The sequence below is a fragment of the Rhipicephalus microplus genome, chromosome 5, assembly GCF_043290135.1.
Source record: "Rhipicephalus microplus isolate Deutch F79 chromosome 5, USDA_Rmic, whole genome shotgun sequence".
NCBI lineage: Eukaryota > Metazoa > Arthropoda > Arachnida > Ixodida > Ixodidae > Rhipicephalus > Rhipicephalus microplus.
The window spans coordinates 150,212,284-150,233,665 of NC_134704.1; the positions used below are offsets into that span (position 1 = coordinate 150,212,284).

The following is a 21,382-nucleotide window of genomic DNA, read 5'->3' on the forward strand; positions in this document are numbered from 1 at the left end:
GCAGGCCCATATAGACCTGGAAAGTAGCACAGAGGCATCGCTGCATGCGTGCCGGCTCTGGGCTATGCTTTTTAGGCTTAGCTCGATTTGTGTTTCGGCCGGCAGCAGTGTGACTTCGTTTTCCTTTCTTTTATTCTTATGCAATAAAGTACGTTCGGTGGTTCGTTTGCTTGGACTCGAGTTTCTTATCTGCGTTGCGCGAGCGCTTTACGGGAGTCGCGGAGCGGCAATCGCAAGTCATTGTATTAACGAAAGTTCTACATCGACGACGATGACCTACGATAAAAAAGCTGGTTACCATGTGCCGTATTAATAACGCGTGGTTGCTGGCTTGATAGACGTTATCACTATCATTCCCTTATCGTTTAGTGCCATATATGCACGCGCTTTACGACATTGTCGGTGCAGCGAGGCTTCTTGGATCCAGCGCTGTAATCTTGAAGGTGGTTCGGCACGTAGCAGCGAACGGCGGCGCAGCGCGCTTTTGTTGTCTGTTAAAAGCTCTTGACGTTATCATGTCGGGCTTTTCTTTAAGCGAAGTACCACTGTTACGTAATCAAGAGTGTTGTGTAATCACAATTTCTGAATTTCTTTTTGACTGATGCGTTTTTTTTTCTCTTTTTAAATGTTTCCCGGGAACCTAGTCTTCAACAAAAACTTTTCTTATTAAATATTATTTCACATGTTTGTTATGAGGGCCAGAGAAGTCACGTGATATGTAAAAAGGTTCTGCAGTTCATACCTGGTGATAATCTGCTTGAAATTTTCCTTCTAAATCTGTCTCCGTGTTATATGTATTATAAACCAATTAAAATATGCACTGGTGCCCTCACGTCTCTAAATATTTGTACAACACACATACGGTATCATATGCTTACACGCGATTGTGTAAGCATATTTACGCCTCCCCTTATGTGTGTTGTACGTTTTAAAATTACGTCAAGCCACACTAATATATTGCCAAGTTGTATGTCGAATTTCTGTCAATGTATTTCTTTGTTTTCACTCCTGCATGGGCCCGAGAAGGGCCTGCAGAATCTGTAAATAAAAAAAAAAGCCTTTTAAGGACACTTTCAGTTTTGGTATCGAGGGGGCGGTTTGTTTCGGACTTGTCAAGGCAGTGTGACGTCGTACTAGCGGCAGATCTGCCTTCTGCTCATTGTACACGAAAACAACAAAGAGTACATTATGCAGCGACCCCGACAAGGATTTATGTGATTTTGGCTGGATGAATAAAACTGTGTTCAATTTTAAGGATAATGTCCATTGCAATTATGCTGGCCTTATGATGCTCACAGTGGCGAAAACTTCAATATCAAAGTAATTTAAACGTGTTGGGAGACTCCGCTGTGTGGAATGCTAACACTGCATACCAAGTGGAAAATGTACCTTTTGCTATGTCTCAAAATGAGCTGGAGGACGGGAGAATCTCCAAATGATCCCCAATCAGCACTGTTAGAGTAGAGGAATAACTATTTGGAGCAGCCATATGAGTGTATTCTTTAAATTAACTTACTGCATTTTGCAGTTATTTAATTTTCACTTTCATACATTTTGATTTTGCCCTTCGTACTTTACCGGTCTCAATCTGCTCATATCAACCATGTTTGAGTAAGCTTTGTTATGGACATTTTTTTTTTTCAGCACTGTCCCTGAAGCCAAGAGTTTCATATATAGGCTCAATCAAAGATAAATCCAAGTCTGCACATTCAAATAAAATACACTCCAACAACCACTTCCCAAGCTTTTCCACAGTAACGTAACATGCATCATCTTTACTGAGCCTTGTTTTGTAACGAGTACTAAGGCTTGCCCCAGATATTACTTCCCCGTGTTTCATGAAACACTTAATTTCCTTCTGAATTGATAGATATCCATTTTGGTAGTCCCTTAAAGCCAGTTTTATCTTATATATACATATATATAGTAGCTGCTATTCAATCAATCTAAGATTCTTCGCTGAGCGTTATTTCTTGCGACATCCCTTACACTGCCAGCCACATACTAGTCACTCTTGGTGGCTTCAGAGTTTCCCTCCACTGCGAGTTTACACTCTTCCTATAAAAGCTAGAAACAAAATGGTATCGGTATCTAGCGATGCTTTGTGCAGCTACAGTCTTCGAAGCATTCTGCGCAGTGCGAATAAACATGCAAACCAAGAAATCGCACTAGTGTTTCGAACAAACTATTCAGCCATTGTTGCTCTGACATGCTAGGCGCGTGGAGTCCACATATGACTTTGGCTGGGCTTGAAAGTCATTTAACGGTACGAGAAGTATTCTGAGTTTGCCCCTGAAGTGGAGCTACAGCTGTAAATGAGTGTTAACCACAGCATCTGCAGAGTAAAATGGCACGCACATAGCAGTGGAAAGGAGTGTGACGATGTGCGCACTCCAAATAAAGTGACAATCAACTGTGTACGCACAATCAGTGACTTTTATTGTAACTTCGCTCAATCACCATTATCCTCCTTATTTTGCACTGATTTAACGGTCACGTGAACCGCAACCACCACAAGGCAGACTTCGAGCAAGGCGGCGATGGCTGCGCTGAAAGCACTGATGCCACAGGCGCAGCCATACATCGCATGAAGCGAAAAGGCAGACATCAACGAGGAAACGCTCGACGCATACTCACATCGCGAATCACACTTACTAGAAACGCTTGCAACATGATCACCTTAACAGGTTTTCGGCTAAATACAGATGTTGGTGGTGAGTCTACAACGTTTGCCTGCTTAACACGTCCTCAACATTCTTAAAAATATTTGTTGAATTGCAGGAATGTTGCTCTAACCTGCATTGGCAACTTTTACAGCGAATCACATTTTGATCGTATAATGGGTTAGTTTGCTTTAATACCATGGTACGAAAAAATGCTTCACATGGCATGACCAAGCATCTAGCACTATAAAACCAATCAACTGAATCCTAACAACAGAGTTCCTAATACATTACTCCAGAAAATTTTGCTTCATATCAAACTGCAGTACACATGAAAAATATGAAATATTGCAGGCAATTAAGTACACGGCTCTTGTATAAGTGTCAAAATGTGTACACTTATAAAGGTTACCACGAGTGACTCTCTTCATATGCCGATAAAGTTCCTGTTAAGAGTGACGTGCACTACACAAACACTTTAAGACGGACACAAAAGAGCAGAAGTACACAAGTAGACGGTTGTATGATCACCCAAGTCCGTTACACAGGGCCTAGGAGAAGCAAAAATGACCGACACAGGCTATACAGTTGAAAGACTTGCATTTTCCACACCCTTCCATGTACAAGGCCATTCGACTACCACAGCATTGTCCCACGATCGTCCCGCGAAAGGGCCTAAAGGCAACATAATGCGGCGGAGCGGTCGACATCACAGCACAAGCACATACACACACGTTGATTGACAAGAATTAATAAAAGAGAGACGATCAATAGGTTTAAAGCAGAGCGGGCTGCTGGCATAGACGCAAGTTTCGGGCACAAGGTGCACGAGTTGAATGTGTAAAGCCCAGGGTTCCGAGAACAAGGCTGCCCTGATAATTGAGGAAACCAAGAACATTGGCCATTAACGTCATCAGCAAATGCAATTATGCTTCTCTATTATAAATCCAGTGCTTGTTACAATTACCATAGGAGCTGTGAAACTTTAACATGCCCACATGAAGATCTTCTTATCTGACTACGCCTTAAATGAAGATCAACAGCGTGCATTTTGTCATTTTGAATGCCTGCTGTTTTTTAGATCCCCAGGCTGAGCAATACAAGTTCTCCTTAGCTCTTAAAAGCACCAGCCCCTCCCCCCCCCCCTTCCCCCAGAGTGTCAGTGCCTGGTTTTTACTCTAGGAGATTCTTTTTCAGAATTCAACCTTCAGAGGCATGTCAGCCTTACAGGGAGTTAGCACATTTCATATGGCTTTAGAATCTGAAAAAGATCCCCTCTGTCCATGTCACAGCCACAAGTTACAAAATCATGGCTTCAAGTTTCAGTTATAAATCAGAGGTTCAGAAAACAGAACACCGGAGAGCTTCAGCCTTGGAGTGGCATGTGCCCTTGTGACCCCAGCATTGTACTGGCATTACACCAAACTCATGGCACTATAGCAACATACTCTTTATTTTCATGCCCCTCATGCATAACTATAAACCTCATGAACTTTGGTTATGTTGAACAAATAAGGCAAAAATGCAGTTCCCAAATGCACAGGCAGTCTTTATACATAAACATTGCAGCAGAGCACAGCTCAATGAAAGTCATAAACATATAAAAGTTCTATGGAAAAAAAATTAAAATAGTCTGAAACAGACAAAAGCTCAACAACACGCCAAGACAACGCTCTCAAATAGCATTGAACACCCGTCAATAGCGATGATTACACGAATAAAACAGGTTTAAAAATGCAATGCTTACCTAGCCAGAAGACGAAACTGGCTGGTTCACAGCATACGATAATTGTTAAATGCAAAGTTCAGAAATTTTTCGCAGCACAGTGGCCGATGGAAGTCTAAGCAAGAGGCAAAAATAAAACAAAGAGACAGAAAAACAATGAAAACATGTGTTCACGGGGCTAATGACATTTAAAAACACACTAGTAAAACCACGGGGCAAAAACAGGAAAAGCGGTCTGCCTTGCTATGCTTACAATAACTGTTAAAAGATTAAGACAGAGGGCTTATATCTAAAATTTATGGTACATAAAAGGTGAAAGTACAGATGAAATACTTGTGCAAAAATAAAATGTAAGAGACGGCCATAGGCAACAAATAGCATATTGCACTGAAAACGAGACAACTGTACCTCATAGATCAGTGCTTTGAGACCAGACATTGCACGTGCTTTGAGAGCCATGCTAGATCAATAAAAACTATCGTGCGAGTAAGTGCAACACGCACTTTCTCGGTTTACCATTCCACACATTTGCCTCAAGACAGAGATCTCCTCAAATATACTCCACACTCAAATGCCTAGGCACTGAGATAGGAGTGGAGGTTTTAACAGATGGCTACACAATCTTGTACACGAGCAAGTCAGAAGATGAAGAAAAACTCGCAGCAACACATTTCCATTAACGCAAATACCAACACCACCACACTTACAAAGTGTGAAAGAACGCTTGCCAGCTCTTTAAAGAGTCATAGCTGTATTTAAAAAAAATTTTTTTTGACAAATGAGATAGAAGCAGCAAATGTGAATCAAGCTCGTAGATGAAGGCATTTCTTTAAATACAAGTACTGGGCCTAAAAAAAGCATTAGCACACAACATAAAAATACCTAAATACAAAACAATACTCATTTCCCTCCAGGCTGTATTCAAAATAACATTCCAAAAGGGAACACTAAATATAAGTACTCTGTATCAGCACAAACACGGACAACTGAATATGACAATTCATTAGCCTAGTGAAGAGAGATTAGGTATTGGTTGTGCACAATAGTAACATTACACGTTTGAGAATCTCAGTCTCAAAGTTACATGGGAAAGTCCCAAAGGCAAAAAAAAAAAAGGCATTCGAGTGGAGATGAACTAGAATTCAGGCTTGTGCCAGCGCTCACTCCCAGTGTCATGCCACCATTATTCCCACAAACCTAAATCAAACATCGCTATGGAGAAAACGAGCAATAGAAGTCGACTGGGCAATCCTGAAGAGGAGACACAGTGCCTCAAGCTTGACGAAGAGTTCACACAACGACCTTGATATGGACCTCGACACAACACAGCATGTCACCACACGCCGCTCTTTTTGAATGCCACCGCGTTGCCCGTGAAAACAGCTACACAAAATACTTACTGTAAAAATCCATAAGGTGTGGCTCTCAGTGTGAGAGCAAATTTTATGCATTGCGATTCTACCTGCTTGCAGGAACACTAGTTGCTTGGCCAATTTTCATGTGGTCAAGTACGTTCTGTAAATTCGGCTTCACCTCGATCAATCACCACTTGCGCTAATGTCGAGGAAGGAAGCCGTTGGGCCGCGTCCTCGAACTGAGTACTGCCAGCTACAGGAGACAATTGGCAAAGCACCAATGGGGTGCCTGGCATGCAAAAATGATACAGCTGGGAGTACGAAGTCGAGGCAAGCAAAGTGTTGAAAAACAATACTTCAGCGCAGTCTCCAAGAAGACTGTCCAGAGCAAGACTACTAACAGCATATCATGATCGTCTGGACTGTTTGACAGATTGCTGTTTGAAACATTCCACGCTTCAACAAAACTCCAGCTCGAAGTTGTGGATACCCAGCGGTACAGAACATGGCAAATGTCCGCCTATCACTTTACAAACACAAGGCCAATTCCTGGGTTCTGCTAAAAAAGTCTTGAGCCTCCGCTTCTCCCAATATAAATGCAAATATCAGTATAATAGTGACAACACGACTTGCCCAAAGAGTGTCCACGAAGGCGTGCTTTAGTAAAGGTATTGCGGAACGCCTTCGTGGGAAAGCTAATGATATGAACACAACGCGTATGAAATTTCCACCTGAAGATGAAAAAGTGTAGCAACCAGCAGCATCAAGGGAAAGAAAATAGTGCGCATCATCCGACAAAGAAAAACACACTCAGAAGCACGGGGCACGTTTCAAGCACTCGCACCAGCAGTATAGCATGGGCAAACTGGACAACAAACGCAATCTCCGACATTACAAGCAGATGGCTGCATAGGGGGTGACCAGAATCTTCCCAGAGATTGACCAAACACAATGCTTCGTCAACTCGCATACAGATGCTCAAACACACCAGCAATACGCCAGACTTGAATCGCACCACTGAAAAGTATTAGAGTTGACTGAATTCCTACACAACACTGCTAAAGCACGCGCACATTGAGATACTGGACTCACTCACACTACAGCACGCGTAACGAGCAAAACTCGGCAAAGTGGTTAACCACGCAAGCGTTGCCTGGCTTCCCACAATTCAGCGGCCGCCACCGATTCTCAGATTGTCGACCTCTTTGACACTGATGTCGCCGCTACAACGTTGCACAATTACTCTCATAAGCAACGAGGCACTCAACAACGGGACGCGGATGCGCTGCATCCACCATTGAAAGACTTCAGTTTCGTGTCAGCTGTACCGACCCCAATTACGCCTCCTACATCATTCTCACTCTCCACAGCTCCACAAAACGAAACCACGCAAAATCACATGGTTGCTATTGAAAACGCCCTATCAGTGCAGTGTGCAGACCTATTTCTGTGAATCCTTAAGCATCGCTGTTTCCGACCTCCGACTCCACAGCCAAAAGTGCTGCTGCAAAATTCCAACACCCTTCCTCGATGTCAGGTCTTGTTTGGTTCTTCAAACACTCCTACCTCAATTCTTGCTGACAACGATGCATGGCTATTATTATTGATGCTACACATTCCACAGGCTCAATTATGTTTTCTTTGAGAACCACGGTAAAGTAGCTTCGACATGGTAGATTAAATTACCACACCTTCACGCTATATTGGATTAGTGTGACCACCTCGGAATGGAATATAGAAAAATCATTCAGCCTAAATCTGCAAATGACTGAGCACTTTCTACAGACAACCATAAAAATAGGTTAGTGCCTCAAGTAATGGTACCACTTTTCTTTTTTTTTACAATTTCAGCATTTCAAAAAGCTCATATTTTCTTGTCAAACTAGTATCACATTACAGCATCACTCCGGTTCAAAGGGACTGCGCTAAAATTTACGAGCGGAAGCAGAGTTGAAAGTAGCCTCTCCACTTCAAAAACATAAAAAAAAAAATACAAGAGGCACATTGAGAATGAGAGAGAAGATTTCCCGACTAAAAACTACAGTCACTTCACCTTTATCAATACCTCTCAAAGATGCAAAGCATCTGACTGCATTCGCAATTGATCCTTTGTGTTACAAAAAAAGAAATAACAAAGAATGCGTGCATTGTTACACACTGGCAAGCAACACCAGTTGGCAGTGGTCGCCCCTCGGATGCTGCTGAAACGGCACCCTTATGATTGTATTTAAAACTTGTATCTTCTTCGCACTATACTTTTACTCTGATACCAATGCGTATGACCACGAGTGACCGTTCGCAAAGCTCCAGTTATATGCAGCACTGGAGAAAGAAAACCACCAAGAGGACGGTGACAATAGCTGCTGCACGAGAAAAACAACAGGCATAGCATGCATTTAGGTGCAGCATATGTACTGAAACATATACATAATCCCTGTTGGAGACACCCAAGCAAATGAATGCCAAGCAAATGAATGGCTTCTTCTAAGACGAGACTATGACTTCCTCAGGAATTTAAACATAGACTAAGCATTAAATGAACCTCCATGGCTGCAGCATTTGTACAACTACTTATGTGAGGATGTTGCCGACTCTATACCTCAGTTTACACATGAGTTTCACCTTGAAGTACTACAACGTGCACTGAATAACCAGCTACAAACAACAACACTTACGATTTACACAGTATTGTAACCAACCTAGATGCAACAGCTACAACAGCCTCTTTGCAGATAACTGCGTCGTATACCGTCCCATAGCAAACAGCGCAGACACTACTGCAATTCAAAACGACCTCAATCTAATTGTATCCTGGTGTGATCAGTGGTTAATGTCTTTAAACATAAAAAAAATTTCATTGGTATCTTTTCATCGCAGGCCCCGTCAACAGTCAGAAGAATACACCATTTCCGGCACTGCAGTCTCACCCGCTGAATCATACAAATATCTTGGTGTCACATTTTCAAATAACATTTCCTGGTCAGCCCACGTGACTAACATAGCCAACTCCGCAAATTGCACTCTGGGTTTTCTACGTAGACACTTAAGACTTGCGCCCCCATCAGTTAAACTAATATTGTATGTCACACTTGTTCGTCCAAAATTAGAGTATGCATGTTCTGTCTGGGATCCCCACCAATCTCACTTATCCAACATTCTCGAATAGATTCAAAACCGTGCTGCACATTTTACCTACTTTGAATATACCTACAATTCCAGTATTTCCAAACTTAAAACTCGTGCTCACCTTTCTAATCTAGAATTACGGCGTCCCATATCTCGACTATGCCTTTTTCACAAATTTTATCATGCCCCCATCGAAGCTCCAGCCATCCTGCCAGTCCATCGCTCATCAAGCCGCACAAACCATTCAAGCGCAGTGTATTCTCCACCAGCCCAAAGCACCGCACATCTTCGTTCCTTTTTTGTGACAACCGCACGGGACTGGAATCGTCTGCCTGCAACTACCGTGCACCACTCCGACCCACATCAATTCAAGATTGCCCTCGAATCACTTTTTTTTATTCTGTAATTAATACCCATCCCTCATGTAATAACCCAGCTGGGGCCTTTGAGGTATTCAAAATAAATAAAAACTAGTGAACTACTGCGCACAGTGGGTGGCGTTAATCCTCCAGCTTCAAACACGCTAATCTTCATGTAGAGATAAGCTTCCAAACAAGCCACAAATAAAGTAAGATAACCATAGCGTTACTGCACATGGTACATGGCATATAAATTTGATTGCTTTTAAAAAAGCATGAGCCTGGATTTACAAAACTAGAGTTATCATTGAAACTTTGCATTATTTGCCAATAATGGCAACAAGCGTAACAAAGCAGTCTTGCTGCTACTGCTAGATTCTTCAGAGGCCTATGTTTGTTCTTAACGTCATCATTGCCGAAAAACTTGCACATGATTCCTTGTTCACAAAAGTTCTGTGGCGATACTCCTATAATTGCTGTGAGAAACTTCAGTCGTTTCAAGGCAACCCTTGACAACAATTTCAAATAAAGAAATAAAAAAACAGACCCATCCTGGTCGCATGGGAGAACTAGGATGCCACTGTATGCTCTCATGATTCATATTCTCGAAGTGACCGAGAACCTAACGAAAGGAAAGAAAGAACAACGGCACTACAAAGAATGAATCATCACTTTCTGGGTCAAAAACCACAGGCCCGTACTAGTACATAAAACTAAGGAACACAGCAAGAGCTTTGGGCTCCAACACGACATTGAAAACTTTTTGACTGCCTAGAAACACCATTCTCCTAAAGGCTATGTTTGTACATGAGGAGCACACATGGCAGGATAATTCTTGTTGTGTACCTCGCCGCCAGCTCAACATCGGGCGGCATGGACTCATTTTTCTTTTCCCAAGAAAAAAGTGCCAAAGTGGCCCATTCTTTTTGTTCTTCCACACAACAAAACTAGGTAGTCTAGATATCAAAGATGGGTACTAGCGTTGTCACCGGTATCACCCACATTATATCCGTCTTAAAGCAATCCTAGAAACTAACCAGGGGACTTAAAGTGTGTTTGCTTAAAGTATCACCAAAAGAACTCTGAGAGACCTGGGCAACAGGTTAACAGACAGGTCTGTCATTTCATACTGTGATACTGTTAATCAGACCACACTCAAAGTCAACATGAACAAATAAGCCCCAGTCATCGCTTTACCAACAAACCTAACTCGTATGCCTCCAAGAACACACCGACAAATGTTTTTGCCCATGACACAAGAAGTAACGAAAAGTTGAGAAGCTGAAAAGCGATTGCAGCCGATAAGCAATGAAAAGAGATTCAGCCAGTCAAAAGAAGGCTGCCAGCATACAATGCACGACAGATCTGGTACTCACCACAAATCTTTTCAAGCGCGCAATATGTATCTGTATTAAACTCCAACAGATCCATAGAAACAGCACCCGTTTTTTTGAGGGTGCTTAGCATTCACCCTCAAAATGCGTACATAAGTTTTGCATGCGTGTTTTATATTGCAACCTGTGGTCTGAAAAATGCAGATTAAAATACAAAACATTTCAGCGCTGTGCACATTTAACTCGTTCACCAGCTCACCAGCTTTTGGAGAACCAGAGTATAGAAGTAATGAAGAATCACTATTGAGGGTGCACATATGTAACTCATTTCACCAAGTATGCAATGGGTATAACAAGCATGCTTTAAAGGCTGTACTATGTAGGCAAGCCCCGTAAATGAAACTGGAACAAGCTATGCTGCTCTCTTTACTTAAAAGTGCCGCTTAGCAATAGATAAACCTCGAACTATGACTAACACAAAATTAACTGCAAGTGCCAATCAAGTTTTCTAGATGCCTGCAGAAGAGAAATGAAAAAAAGGAAGTAGAGATAGCTGTGCCACTAAGGGCCAGCTAACACACAAGAAATGTTCAGTGAACACTTAAAATAATAAATTGAGAATCTAGACTGTCCTTTTACAGAAAGTGTTGCCCACATGCTCTGCCCAACCCTGGTTTCAGCCACAGGCTGTTAACAAGGCGCATAGTATGTCCTGTCCAGCCCCGATTTGCATCAGGACAGCAACACCTACTTCAACTGTTTTGCTGAACTGACTGGCAAATGTTGAAAACTCTTGCGCTTCCCGTTTTCAGCTCCACCATATTTCAAAACTTCCCACCATTTCAGTCTCTCACACAAGATCTTGAACTCCCCGGCATCACGTCCGTGAAATGTTAGCCCAGGGTGCTCAGACTAGCCAACGTTTGATCCAAGAGATTGCAACTGGACAGAAGCGATCGGCCATCGATTTCTTTCCCCGGCCATGTGTCACAACAGCCAGAAAAGTGCACATCACAAAATCGGCAAGTAAGGCCAGCTATTACACATCATTTTTATCTCTCATAACAACGTGCTCAAAAAAGGCACGCAACACACTACTGAAATTTCACGAAGTAACACAGCAACAAACAAACTTGATGCATGCCACAAGACAGTGAAAAGAACCGAGTACTCAAACATAGAGCTAAAAACTGGAATAAATGTTTCCTATTTGATTTTTATCATGTAGACCACACCAATTTACATCGCTTTCCAAGCTTCCTCAGACCTACGAGATTTCAATGGCCGTTTCCACATGAGCTTTTCGTTTATGTAGCCAGTAGCCTTCAACAAAACAAAAGACGTGAGAACCACTGGAATTTTACCACCCTGTCCATGACAGCCTCTCATGATGGACTTCAACCACGGAGGCCTTCATGCATGGCACGCTAGTCCTCACCGATAGCAATGGATCGTTTTCGACAATGTAGCATTTTTAAATACTGGCGCACTAAGTTATCCACACCGGGATTGAGGCATTGTAACCCAGAACAGTCTTAGAATTCCTGTTGTTATGATTTCCTGAAACCGCATCCCGACCCATTCGTCCACCTCGACAAAAAGTCATGACAGACCCGATGACGAAGGTTCCGTGCCAGACAGATCTTCCAATAGCGCAGTTGACCTTGCCATCAGCGTCGACGTAAACCTGGACTCTGCCTCGAGCGCTCCCCCACAACACACATCAACCCTCACCGGTGACAACCGCACAGCTGGGAGAGTGCCTACGCTCTAAGTGGAAGCAAGTAACGCGGAAACACTTACACCAGCACCGGAACAACAGCTTTTTCCAGGAAACTTCAGCATTCCACCTGACGACAGGAACGCTTCCGAAAAACCAAAGTGCACAAGGGACATGGGAATCCGGGAGAACACACACGCACTCAACATGCCAGTGACTAAAGTCACGCGACAATGCACGGCCAGTTCTGACTTGAGCCGTGCATGGCGCTGACCGCCACATCCACCGACGTACGTAAAGTTGTTCCGACTGGTTCGTGCCTGCCCCGACTGATGAGTAGACGCATCCAATCCGCAGATATGTGTTCTTATATGCTGTTTCTTTTTTTTTTTTCACTGCAGATCCAAATTGTTTAAGCATTCCATGTCTTTAGTCGAAGATTCCTGTACTGGCAAATGGCATGGTGACGGTGACTGGTGTGACGGTCGTGGTGGTGGTGGTGGTTGTAGTCGGGTGAGTGGATGCCGCGTCGCCAAGCGCATCCAGCAGACAGAAGGAAGCGGCTAGGAGTGCGATTCCGAGCAAGTCGCCCAGGGCCGTCAGGTAAGGAATGGCGGCATTGTCTGGGTCCACTCGACGGCTCCACATCCAGTACACCATGCAACGCGCAGTGTACAGCAGGAGCGCCACCTGCAATGATCTTGCAAGTTAATTCAACAGGCAGTGCAAGTACCTGTTGAGTTTAATGCTAATACATTTGATGGAATAGCTTCTGAAAGTGCAAAAACGCGAACAAGGGAAAAAGCCCACAAGACAAGCACTGTGGACATATTATAACAGACGTCAGGGACATATTTTTCAGAACTAGTGTGCCGAAGAGAGAAATTCTGCATCACTATAGTGCACTGATTTCACGATCGGGACATTCTAAAATGTTGAATGACTAAATTAGTGAAATTTCACTGTTTATAGCTAACACTGCCCTGGATATTGAGCTGCCCATAAATTTTAGCACTTTGAGAAGTACATATGATGTGAGTGAATTATCCTTCATGACAAATCACCTGTTCTGGGCACCTGTACGCTCATACACTACGACTAACTACAGAGACAGTGTAGCTGGGCTGACTACTCGCATAACTGTACCCCTCATAACTGTACCCCACATAACTGTACCCCACATAACTGTACCCCACATACCCTCCCTGCTGACTTTTCTGCAACGCCCCACTACAACATCATTCAACGTAACAGCCTAGTCCCGGCCAATCCCGATAGCATACGCTAAGATGGCACATGCAGCCCCTGTCCAGGTGAGCACTCGCACACACCCTAAAGTGCTGAAGCATTCCGAAAGCTATTCCATTAACCCTATATGGTTTCCGTATAAGTTTGTGGAGCACAAGTTATTTTCACATAAATGCTATCCAGTTTCCATAGCGATCATACACACGACACATGGAAGCATTAGAATGCACATGTGAACATTTAAGAAGGGCAGCACCGACCAAGTCACTGGGTGTTACACATTTTCACCCATGCTTATTTTGATGTGGTTGAGTTTCACCCACAAAAGCGATTCCACTGCTCGGTGCAGGCAGTGTTGATATGTCTGAAAAACTTAGGAATTATTTTAGGCTATTCTGATAAGATTGTGCACCCAATATGAGCAGCAGATTATTCTGGTGCTAATGCGAACCCCTGTGATAACAATAGAATTCCTTAACATTTGTTAATAGAAGATTACGTGTTCTACCAAGAATGAAATTGCCGATGACTGACATTTGTGCTTGTCACTTCTGGTGCGCTATGAGGGCTACTTCTTTTACTGGGTGCAGGTTAATGGAATAAAGAGCCTCACTGGCTGTGTTCTGTTTTCTGCACCGTCGGAGCCCATGCGACAATGTTAACAGGGTGTCCCACTCCACTTTATGCGAGCAAGTTTCTGGATGAGAGCGCTATTCACCTGAATGAGGGCAGACGTCATGTAGCACGCCAGGAACATAGGGGTGATCACAGTGTTGCCAGAGGTGAGGAGTCGAATGGTGTACACGAAGATGAGGTGCCCTGGCAGCACCATCAGCATCAGGAGCCGTGCCGTACGAGCGTGAGAGTCTGCAAGAGGTCACAAATGTGTAAGGATGCAAGAAAACGCCACAAAGTGAGCGACGCTCATCACTTTCAGCAATAACTACAACTCGATTAGGTTCCCCGCTTCCTGCAAGAATCACCCAGAATTAGTTGTACACTAAAAGTAATGCACGCACGACAGCTTTTAGTGTAAACATTGGCCTACCTTCAATATATGCAAGTGTCTGCTACAGCTGAATCTTCCTGAAAATGTTAGTAATGGCCCACTGAATACAATTCAGACCACCTCTAACGCAACCACTTCGAGTGCAGGATCGGTTACAATGCGGTCTTTTTCGACTCCCGTTTGCCCTCCTATGGAACCCCATGTACACGCATATATTGCTTATTGTGAAGTCCTTCATGATGCAACACTGGTTATAATGCAGCTGACTGAATAAGTATTTTTAACAAACGGGGTAGTGAGTGCGCTTCTCCGATGAGGTATGTCGCTGGGTAGAAAGCGAAGATGTCACGAAGGAGGAGGGTACACAGAGTAAATGAACATGTGAAAGAAAATTAAAAAAAAAAAACATGGCAGCAGCATGTTGCAGTTATCGCGGGTGCACTGAGTGAGGAAGGAGGGCAGTTGCCTAAGTGACAAAGAAGCCTTAGCACCGACCGGTGCCAGCGCAGCTCCAACCACTTGCCGGTCGACACTGCTTCAAATGGAACGTGCGATTTCCTGTTGCCGAAAAAGTCGTCGTAGAGTGCTACAGATATCACGGTTGTGACCTCGTCTACAAATTTAAAAGCATTATGACGCGAGCTCTCTCCTTTGTTGCCAGCCATACATGGACTTAAACAAGTTTGGCAGGCTTTTGTCGCAACTAATCTGCCAGTTGCGAACCCAAAGTTTGTACTTCGAATCACACCTGTTGCTCTTGGGTTGGTGCTCGAGTGCAATCTCTTCGAGATTTGATCTTCATGTTGTCTTGGAAAAGTTCCTGCAAACACATGCTTACCCGCAGGCTGACCCTAATCGGCCTTGGATGCCTTTGCTGCAGTGGTTCATCAAGGCTACAATTTGGCGTGGAATCAATGAAGCTCTCTGTTGTGGCTGCACTTGAAGGGAATGGTATAGTTATGAAAATGAGGGCATAGGTGGCATATTTTTAACACCCGAATAGTGGTTATCAAGTTTATTGCAATGTCTTGAACATAGGGTGTGCACCCTTGATTGATATGTGCACCCTTGATTAATATGTGGGATTTAACGTACCAAAACCACCATATGATTATGAGAGACGCCGTAGTGGAGGACTTCGGTAATTTTTCGACCATCTGGGGTTCTTTAAGTCTTTCGTTACCATGCCTATTCAAATTGATCACCAGTGATCGACGCTTTTCGGTCATCGATTTTGGCATGTTAAATTTCTTTCTCGTGCACCTAGAACTTTTTAATAGTTAGTTCAGGCACTCAACTTTCAAAATTTTTTTGAATTTGCCGACTTCGGACATAGCGATGTTTTACAGACTTTTGCGCGAACCAATGTGGGTGTGTAGTTGCAAAAATGCACTAGGTCGGCGAACTTGACAGAAGTGCGTGCCCCTCGTGATTGTGCTACAGTAACATCGAAGTTCTGCACTGAAAAGTAAATTTGCAAGCCAAATATCAAATCGATGTGTTACCTTCGCAATTTGACCAAGTTGAGCAGTAATATTTGTCGAAAATTTATGCCACCTAATCAATAGAGAGCTGTTGCTAGCAGGCAAAGAAAATTATTTCTACAAAACAATACTCCCCAAGGTCCGCCGCATGTGTAAAGTGTGCAGGTGGCTCCCACAGCCAGTTTCCAGCCGCTTTGGTTTTGCTTGTTATATCAGACACAGGGTTACATCTAGTGTCACTAGTCGGTCCTATTACACGGGCGTCACGCACGCATGGATGCGCATCAGCGCTGCAATAACACATGCGCTGCTTAAAACTGTCTTCCGACCGCACCTAAATTGAGTGAGAATGAGCTGAGATTTCATGGATGGCAGTACCTCAGCTTCAAGTTTTGTGGGGACGATGTTTTGCATCAGCCTGAGACATCCGTAGCCGTTCACGGGTTTGTTTTGTTAACATCCTCAGGTTATCTCCTCCGCCGCAAGTGTATATAGCTTCTGACCTTGGTGCATAATCTTATAGTTGCTCAGGTTACATGGTGGTCCACACTTCGCCTTGGCGCAGTGTGGTGGCGCTGACTGTAGAGCTTCTCCTAGCGGCAAGAAAGCCCCCGGAGCACATCTTGGTCCCGACTACAGAGCAGTGCAAAACACTTTAAAACTGCGCGCGATATTGTCCTTTTTTTTTATTATGATATGCGCAAAATGTAAAGGAATATGCTTGGATGCATATATTGAAACGCCAACCTATGCGGAGTGAGGTGGCTCATGGGAAGAGGCGACGCTAGATGAAATAGCGAAATTTATAGGACACCTTATTTATAGAGGGACTATTCACACCACAGGTATCCATCTATATTGTAATACCAAGAGACTCTTATCGCAAGGCAACGAAAATTTACTGAGAGGAGTGTACGAATACACTTGTGTCTACCGAATTACCATGCAATGCTTCACTGCATGGCATGAGCAATGAAGCAGCTTCTTGGTTCTGATTTTCTTTGTCTATGTGAACAGAAGCATTTTCTACAACATTATTTATTTTTATACTGCTCCTAGATCATTTATCTACAAAATTTATATTCTGAATTTTCGTTTGTTTCAAACATTTTTGCATGCATATATAGTGTTTTTTATTCCACTGTCTACCAGCTGGTGAGAAAAAATTTCACACTTTTCACATTTTTATTCATTCTAAAATACCTTTGTTGCTCTACAACCTATATTTTTTTAAAAGAGCATTTAATTCTGCAAAGTTTGGTATGCTGCAATGCGTGCTGGAGTACTTTTCAAACTGGCAAAAACGATCTTCCCGAGACATATGAAAAACAACTATTCTCGTGCAGAAACGAAATAGTTAACATGCGCCCAAATCTGAGCACTCGGGCCTACAGCATATCGCCTCCACCGAAAATGCAGCTGCCGCACCCAGAATTCCATCCCGTGACCTGCAGGTTAGCAGCCGAGTACCTTAGCCACTAGACCACCGCGGCGGGGCAGTGTGTGCGCCCTTGAAATCAAACTATCAGTACCATTCAGCGCGCAGAATTTCAGCCATGATTCGACATAGTTTCTGTGTAATGACCATAATAACGCTGGTCTGAAATGTAGTCGAATTTCCGCGACGGTGGTTTTTTTTTTTTAGTTTTTTCCTAGTGTTAATTCTGCATTTATTTTGTTTGCAGTGTGGGTCTTTGGATGTTGATTGTCAAACATTCCTAAATTTAATTGACTATAAGTACCCCGCATAGCATATGTGCGGCTGCGTGCGGAACACCTTTTGTGCTAGAGCAGCCTCTGAAAAATGTTGTTTTGGTTATAGCAAAGTACCGCTTATCGTGCAGACATTCACAACTCCAGCGACATACGTTACAAGCAGTATATAGTGTGCTAAGTTTGGTCGGTCACCCTTCGTTTCAGTGGCATTTATTGTTTATACAGCAAACTCTCAGTGAATGAAAACCTGTTAAGTGGAACTCCTGCTTAAATGGAACAACTGTCTCTTGATACGATTGGTTTGGTACTCATATTCTGCAGTCCCGTTCTCCTCTCGGTAAACGAAACTCCTGTTCTATGGAACATATTTTCCCAGCTCCTTCAGGCTTCGTATAGCAAGGGTCCATTGCAGGGCTCTCAAATAATAATACCTGGGGTTTTACATCCCAAATTCATGATATGATAGTAAGACGGTAAGTTGGGCCAGCTGGTTAGGATCCATCGTGAACTTACTTACAGTGCAACACCAGAAAGGATACAGGACAGGGCGCCGTCTTTTCTTTTCCCTTTTGCTCCTTCCCTGTCCTGTATTTTTTCTGGTGTTGCGCTGTAAGTTCACGATGAGTTCATGATATGATTATGAGAGACGCTGAAGTGGATTGCTTAAAAAATTTTGACCATCTGGTAGGCTTGTACGGATATGCAGATGCTTCGAATATTCGAACGAATGGTAGGGTATACGAATTTGGTTCAATTCAAATTTAAATTATTGAAAATTTCAAAGTATTTGCAAAAAACGAATGAATCCATATTAATCCGAATGTTCGATTTGTAAAGGTAGCTTTACGCAGTGTGTGAGTGCTAAGCCGTGAAAGCACCTATCCAAGAAAAATATGCTCTGCCACGACGCCCCCTTACAAATTTAAAGGGACCCTGGAACACTTTTTGAGCACTGTCAGAAAACGCTGCCGATCGGTAGATGAGGAGACGGAGGGCACACAAGCCAAATATTATACCGTAGCAGGCGGCATGCAATTCATAAATTCTCAAACTCAGCTGAAAATTGCTGCCTTCTCTCAGCAAATGACTCCACAAGCTCAGAAAGCACGCATGACGTATTTTCTTTCCCCGTGCCATCAGTCGTTGCTTAGCTTCCAGCGCTTTCGTCGGGACAAGAAGAGAGAATGCACTTGCAACGTGCAATAAATCTGTGCAACTTCGCATGTACAAGACGAATTCTAAAAATCTTGGCGGCGGTGAACTCATGAGGCAATAAGCTTCTTTAGTGAATCCATTCCATGGCTACTTGAAAGTCAGACGGCCTCTATAAATGAAAATACAGTCAAATCTCGATAATTCAAACTCGAAGGGACACGAAAACTTGTTCGAATTAAAGAAAGCTAAATAAACGGTGGGCTATCCATGCAGTGGCACATGTGCATTGAGCTAACACACGAGGGGGATGTTTAGGAAAACTTACATTTATTCACAAATCACAGGACATCCATTATTATTTGAAGTAATCGGTGATGCACGTCTGCCCACGTTTGCCTTGCAGCGAGTCAATCAATTTCGCATGCAGCTTGCAAAGCATTTCTACTTCGGCTTCAGCATTCTCCTGGCAAGGGAAGTTGCGCGCGGAAATGTCCAGCGGCGACACTTTCAAAAGACGACAACAACGACTGCAGCGTAGCAGAGCCTCCTGCTCTCTGCTATGCAGCCGCAGCATGGCCAGCCCGTGATGGGAAAGGAGGAGCATCTCCACGCGGAGAGAAGCAGATCGGTACTTGAGAGAAAATCAACACTCCACGGTAGCTTTTTTTTTTTTTTTTTGCTGTCTTCACGCGCATATTTGAAAGGAGAAGGGTTATGTGACAGGGAAGGAAAAGGGGGAAGCGTGGCACAGGTGTGTGAGAGACCCCCTTCCCCTCAAGGCGCAGAGCCGTGCTCCTGCAAGGGGCAAGAGCTGCCAATGATAGTGCCTTTTTCCTTTCCTTCAACCACAAACCCAGCAACGGCTTTCTTTTTCTTTCTTTTTTTTCCTCTCTCACTTCGCGGGCGACGTTGGAAGGCGCAGGGTCTTTACCTGGCAGGGACGGAAAAGGGAGAAGCATGACACAGGCGCGTCCCAAGTCGGCATTTGAGAGAGAGCAAACATTCCACTGCAGCCTTTTCTTTCCTTCGCAAGCAGCGTTGAGGTGTGGCAGGTGATGCCGCGGGATTGGGCAGTGTGCTGAGAGCATTTTCGGAGAGCGGTATGTTCGAATTAGCCATCATAAGTGCTTGGGCGTTCGAATCACCGGGCGTTTTCGCCCATTCGAATACACATAACTTTGAAGGGCTTCATCGTGAGTTCGAATTAACCGGAAGTTCGAATTAAGCGTGCTTGAAATGATGAGATTTGACTGTATCACCCTCAAATCAATTTATTTTATTAAGCTTAACAGGCCTTTAATCCACACAGAGGCAGAAATGTACATGTGGCATTGCAGTTGTGTGCGAGTATGCAGTGAATGCTAGTGTAATTCCACCCGTTTACTCGTTTCGCTCTTTCCTTTGCTAGGCAGCAAAGGAAAGAGCGAAACGAGTAACCACCTCTCCTAGTGCCCTTTGACCACCTCTCCTAGTGCCCTTCCTCAGCGTCCATGGTGAAAACGCAACAGGCGCGTGCATGTGCTAGCAGAAAACGGGCTTTCTTTCGCCTAATGACAGCGTCTCTGGCCCGCAGCGTCATTTGTATTGTACGCCGCGTCACTTGACGTCACGACAGCTGTTCTCCATAGAGGAAAAACATGCAGAGCAGCACTCGAGCGTCTGTTGGTGTTTTACGAACCCTTTAAAAATTTGTCATGACAGCTTATATGCTCTGAATATAATATATTTTTAAATGTTACGTATTTTGAGAGTTATGAACTCTCATCATGCTGACTCTCATCATGCTGAAAGTCAAGTCCTGGCAGTACTCAAAGTTGTTTATACTTCTTTTGAATGAAAAAAGAAATGGCATTCGCATGGAGGCCCTGTTTCAATTTTTAAAAAGTATTGTGCAGGTTAGTTACGCCATGATAAATATACCCATTCTTTTATGTATCATATGTACTATTCGAATTCGATTATACGATTAAAATCACTATTCCCTTCAAACTTAAAATTCTCTATTCGCACAAGCCTACCATCTAGTGTTTTTTAACATGCGCCGACATCGCACAGTACACGGACCTCTAGCGTTTCACTTCCACCAAAATGTAACTGCCATGGTCGGGATCAAACCCGCGACCTTTTGAGTCAGCAGCCGAGCACTTTAACCACTACACCACCACGGCGGACTGACTGCAGGGGTCTCAAACATGCGGCCCACGGCTTCACAAGGATTTCGTATACGCCTTTGCTCAATGATATCTGCATTTTTTCCTCAACTGTCGCGATTAAAAACACTTTGTTCAGAGGAGCCACAAAAATGAACCGATCTCCTGCCTACTTTTGTCCTGAGACCCCGTGCAGTCAACATGTGTTGAAAAAAGCATCCCTGTAGAGAAAAAAACTATCTTTTGGTATTTTAATCATTCTGCAAATTTGTATGCATATCTTTGTCAAAATGTACGTCAACTCCCCTGCGGACATGACCCGCATGTGAGATATGGA

At 43.5% G+C, this 21,382-nt stretch overlaps 1 protein-coding gene across 3 annotated transcripts in view; it reads right to left on the reverse strand.

Annotated features, from left to right (window-relative positions):
• Nucleotides 1–2,418: 2,418 nt before the first annotated feature.
• The window catches only part of LOC119174179 (solute carrier family 41 member 1), a 74,901-nt gene continuing 55,937 nt past the window's right edge, over nt 2,419–21,382 (reverse strand). For all 3 annotated transcript variants that reach the window (XM_037424999.2, XM_075896046.1, XM_075896045.1), the window contains exons 12-13: nt 14,250–14,398; nt 2,419–12,973 (exon numbers count right to left, since the gene is read on the reverse strand). In XM_037424999.2, the coding sequence (XP_037280896.2) occupies nt 12,713–12,973; nt 14,250–14,398 (410 nt within the window). In that variant the 3' untranslated portion in view covers nt 2,419–12,712. The remainder of the gene's footprint in view (nt 12,974–14,249; nt 14,399–21,382) is intronic.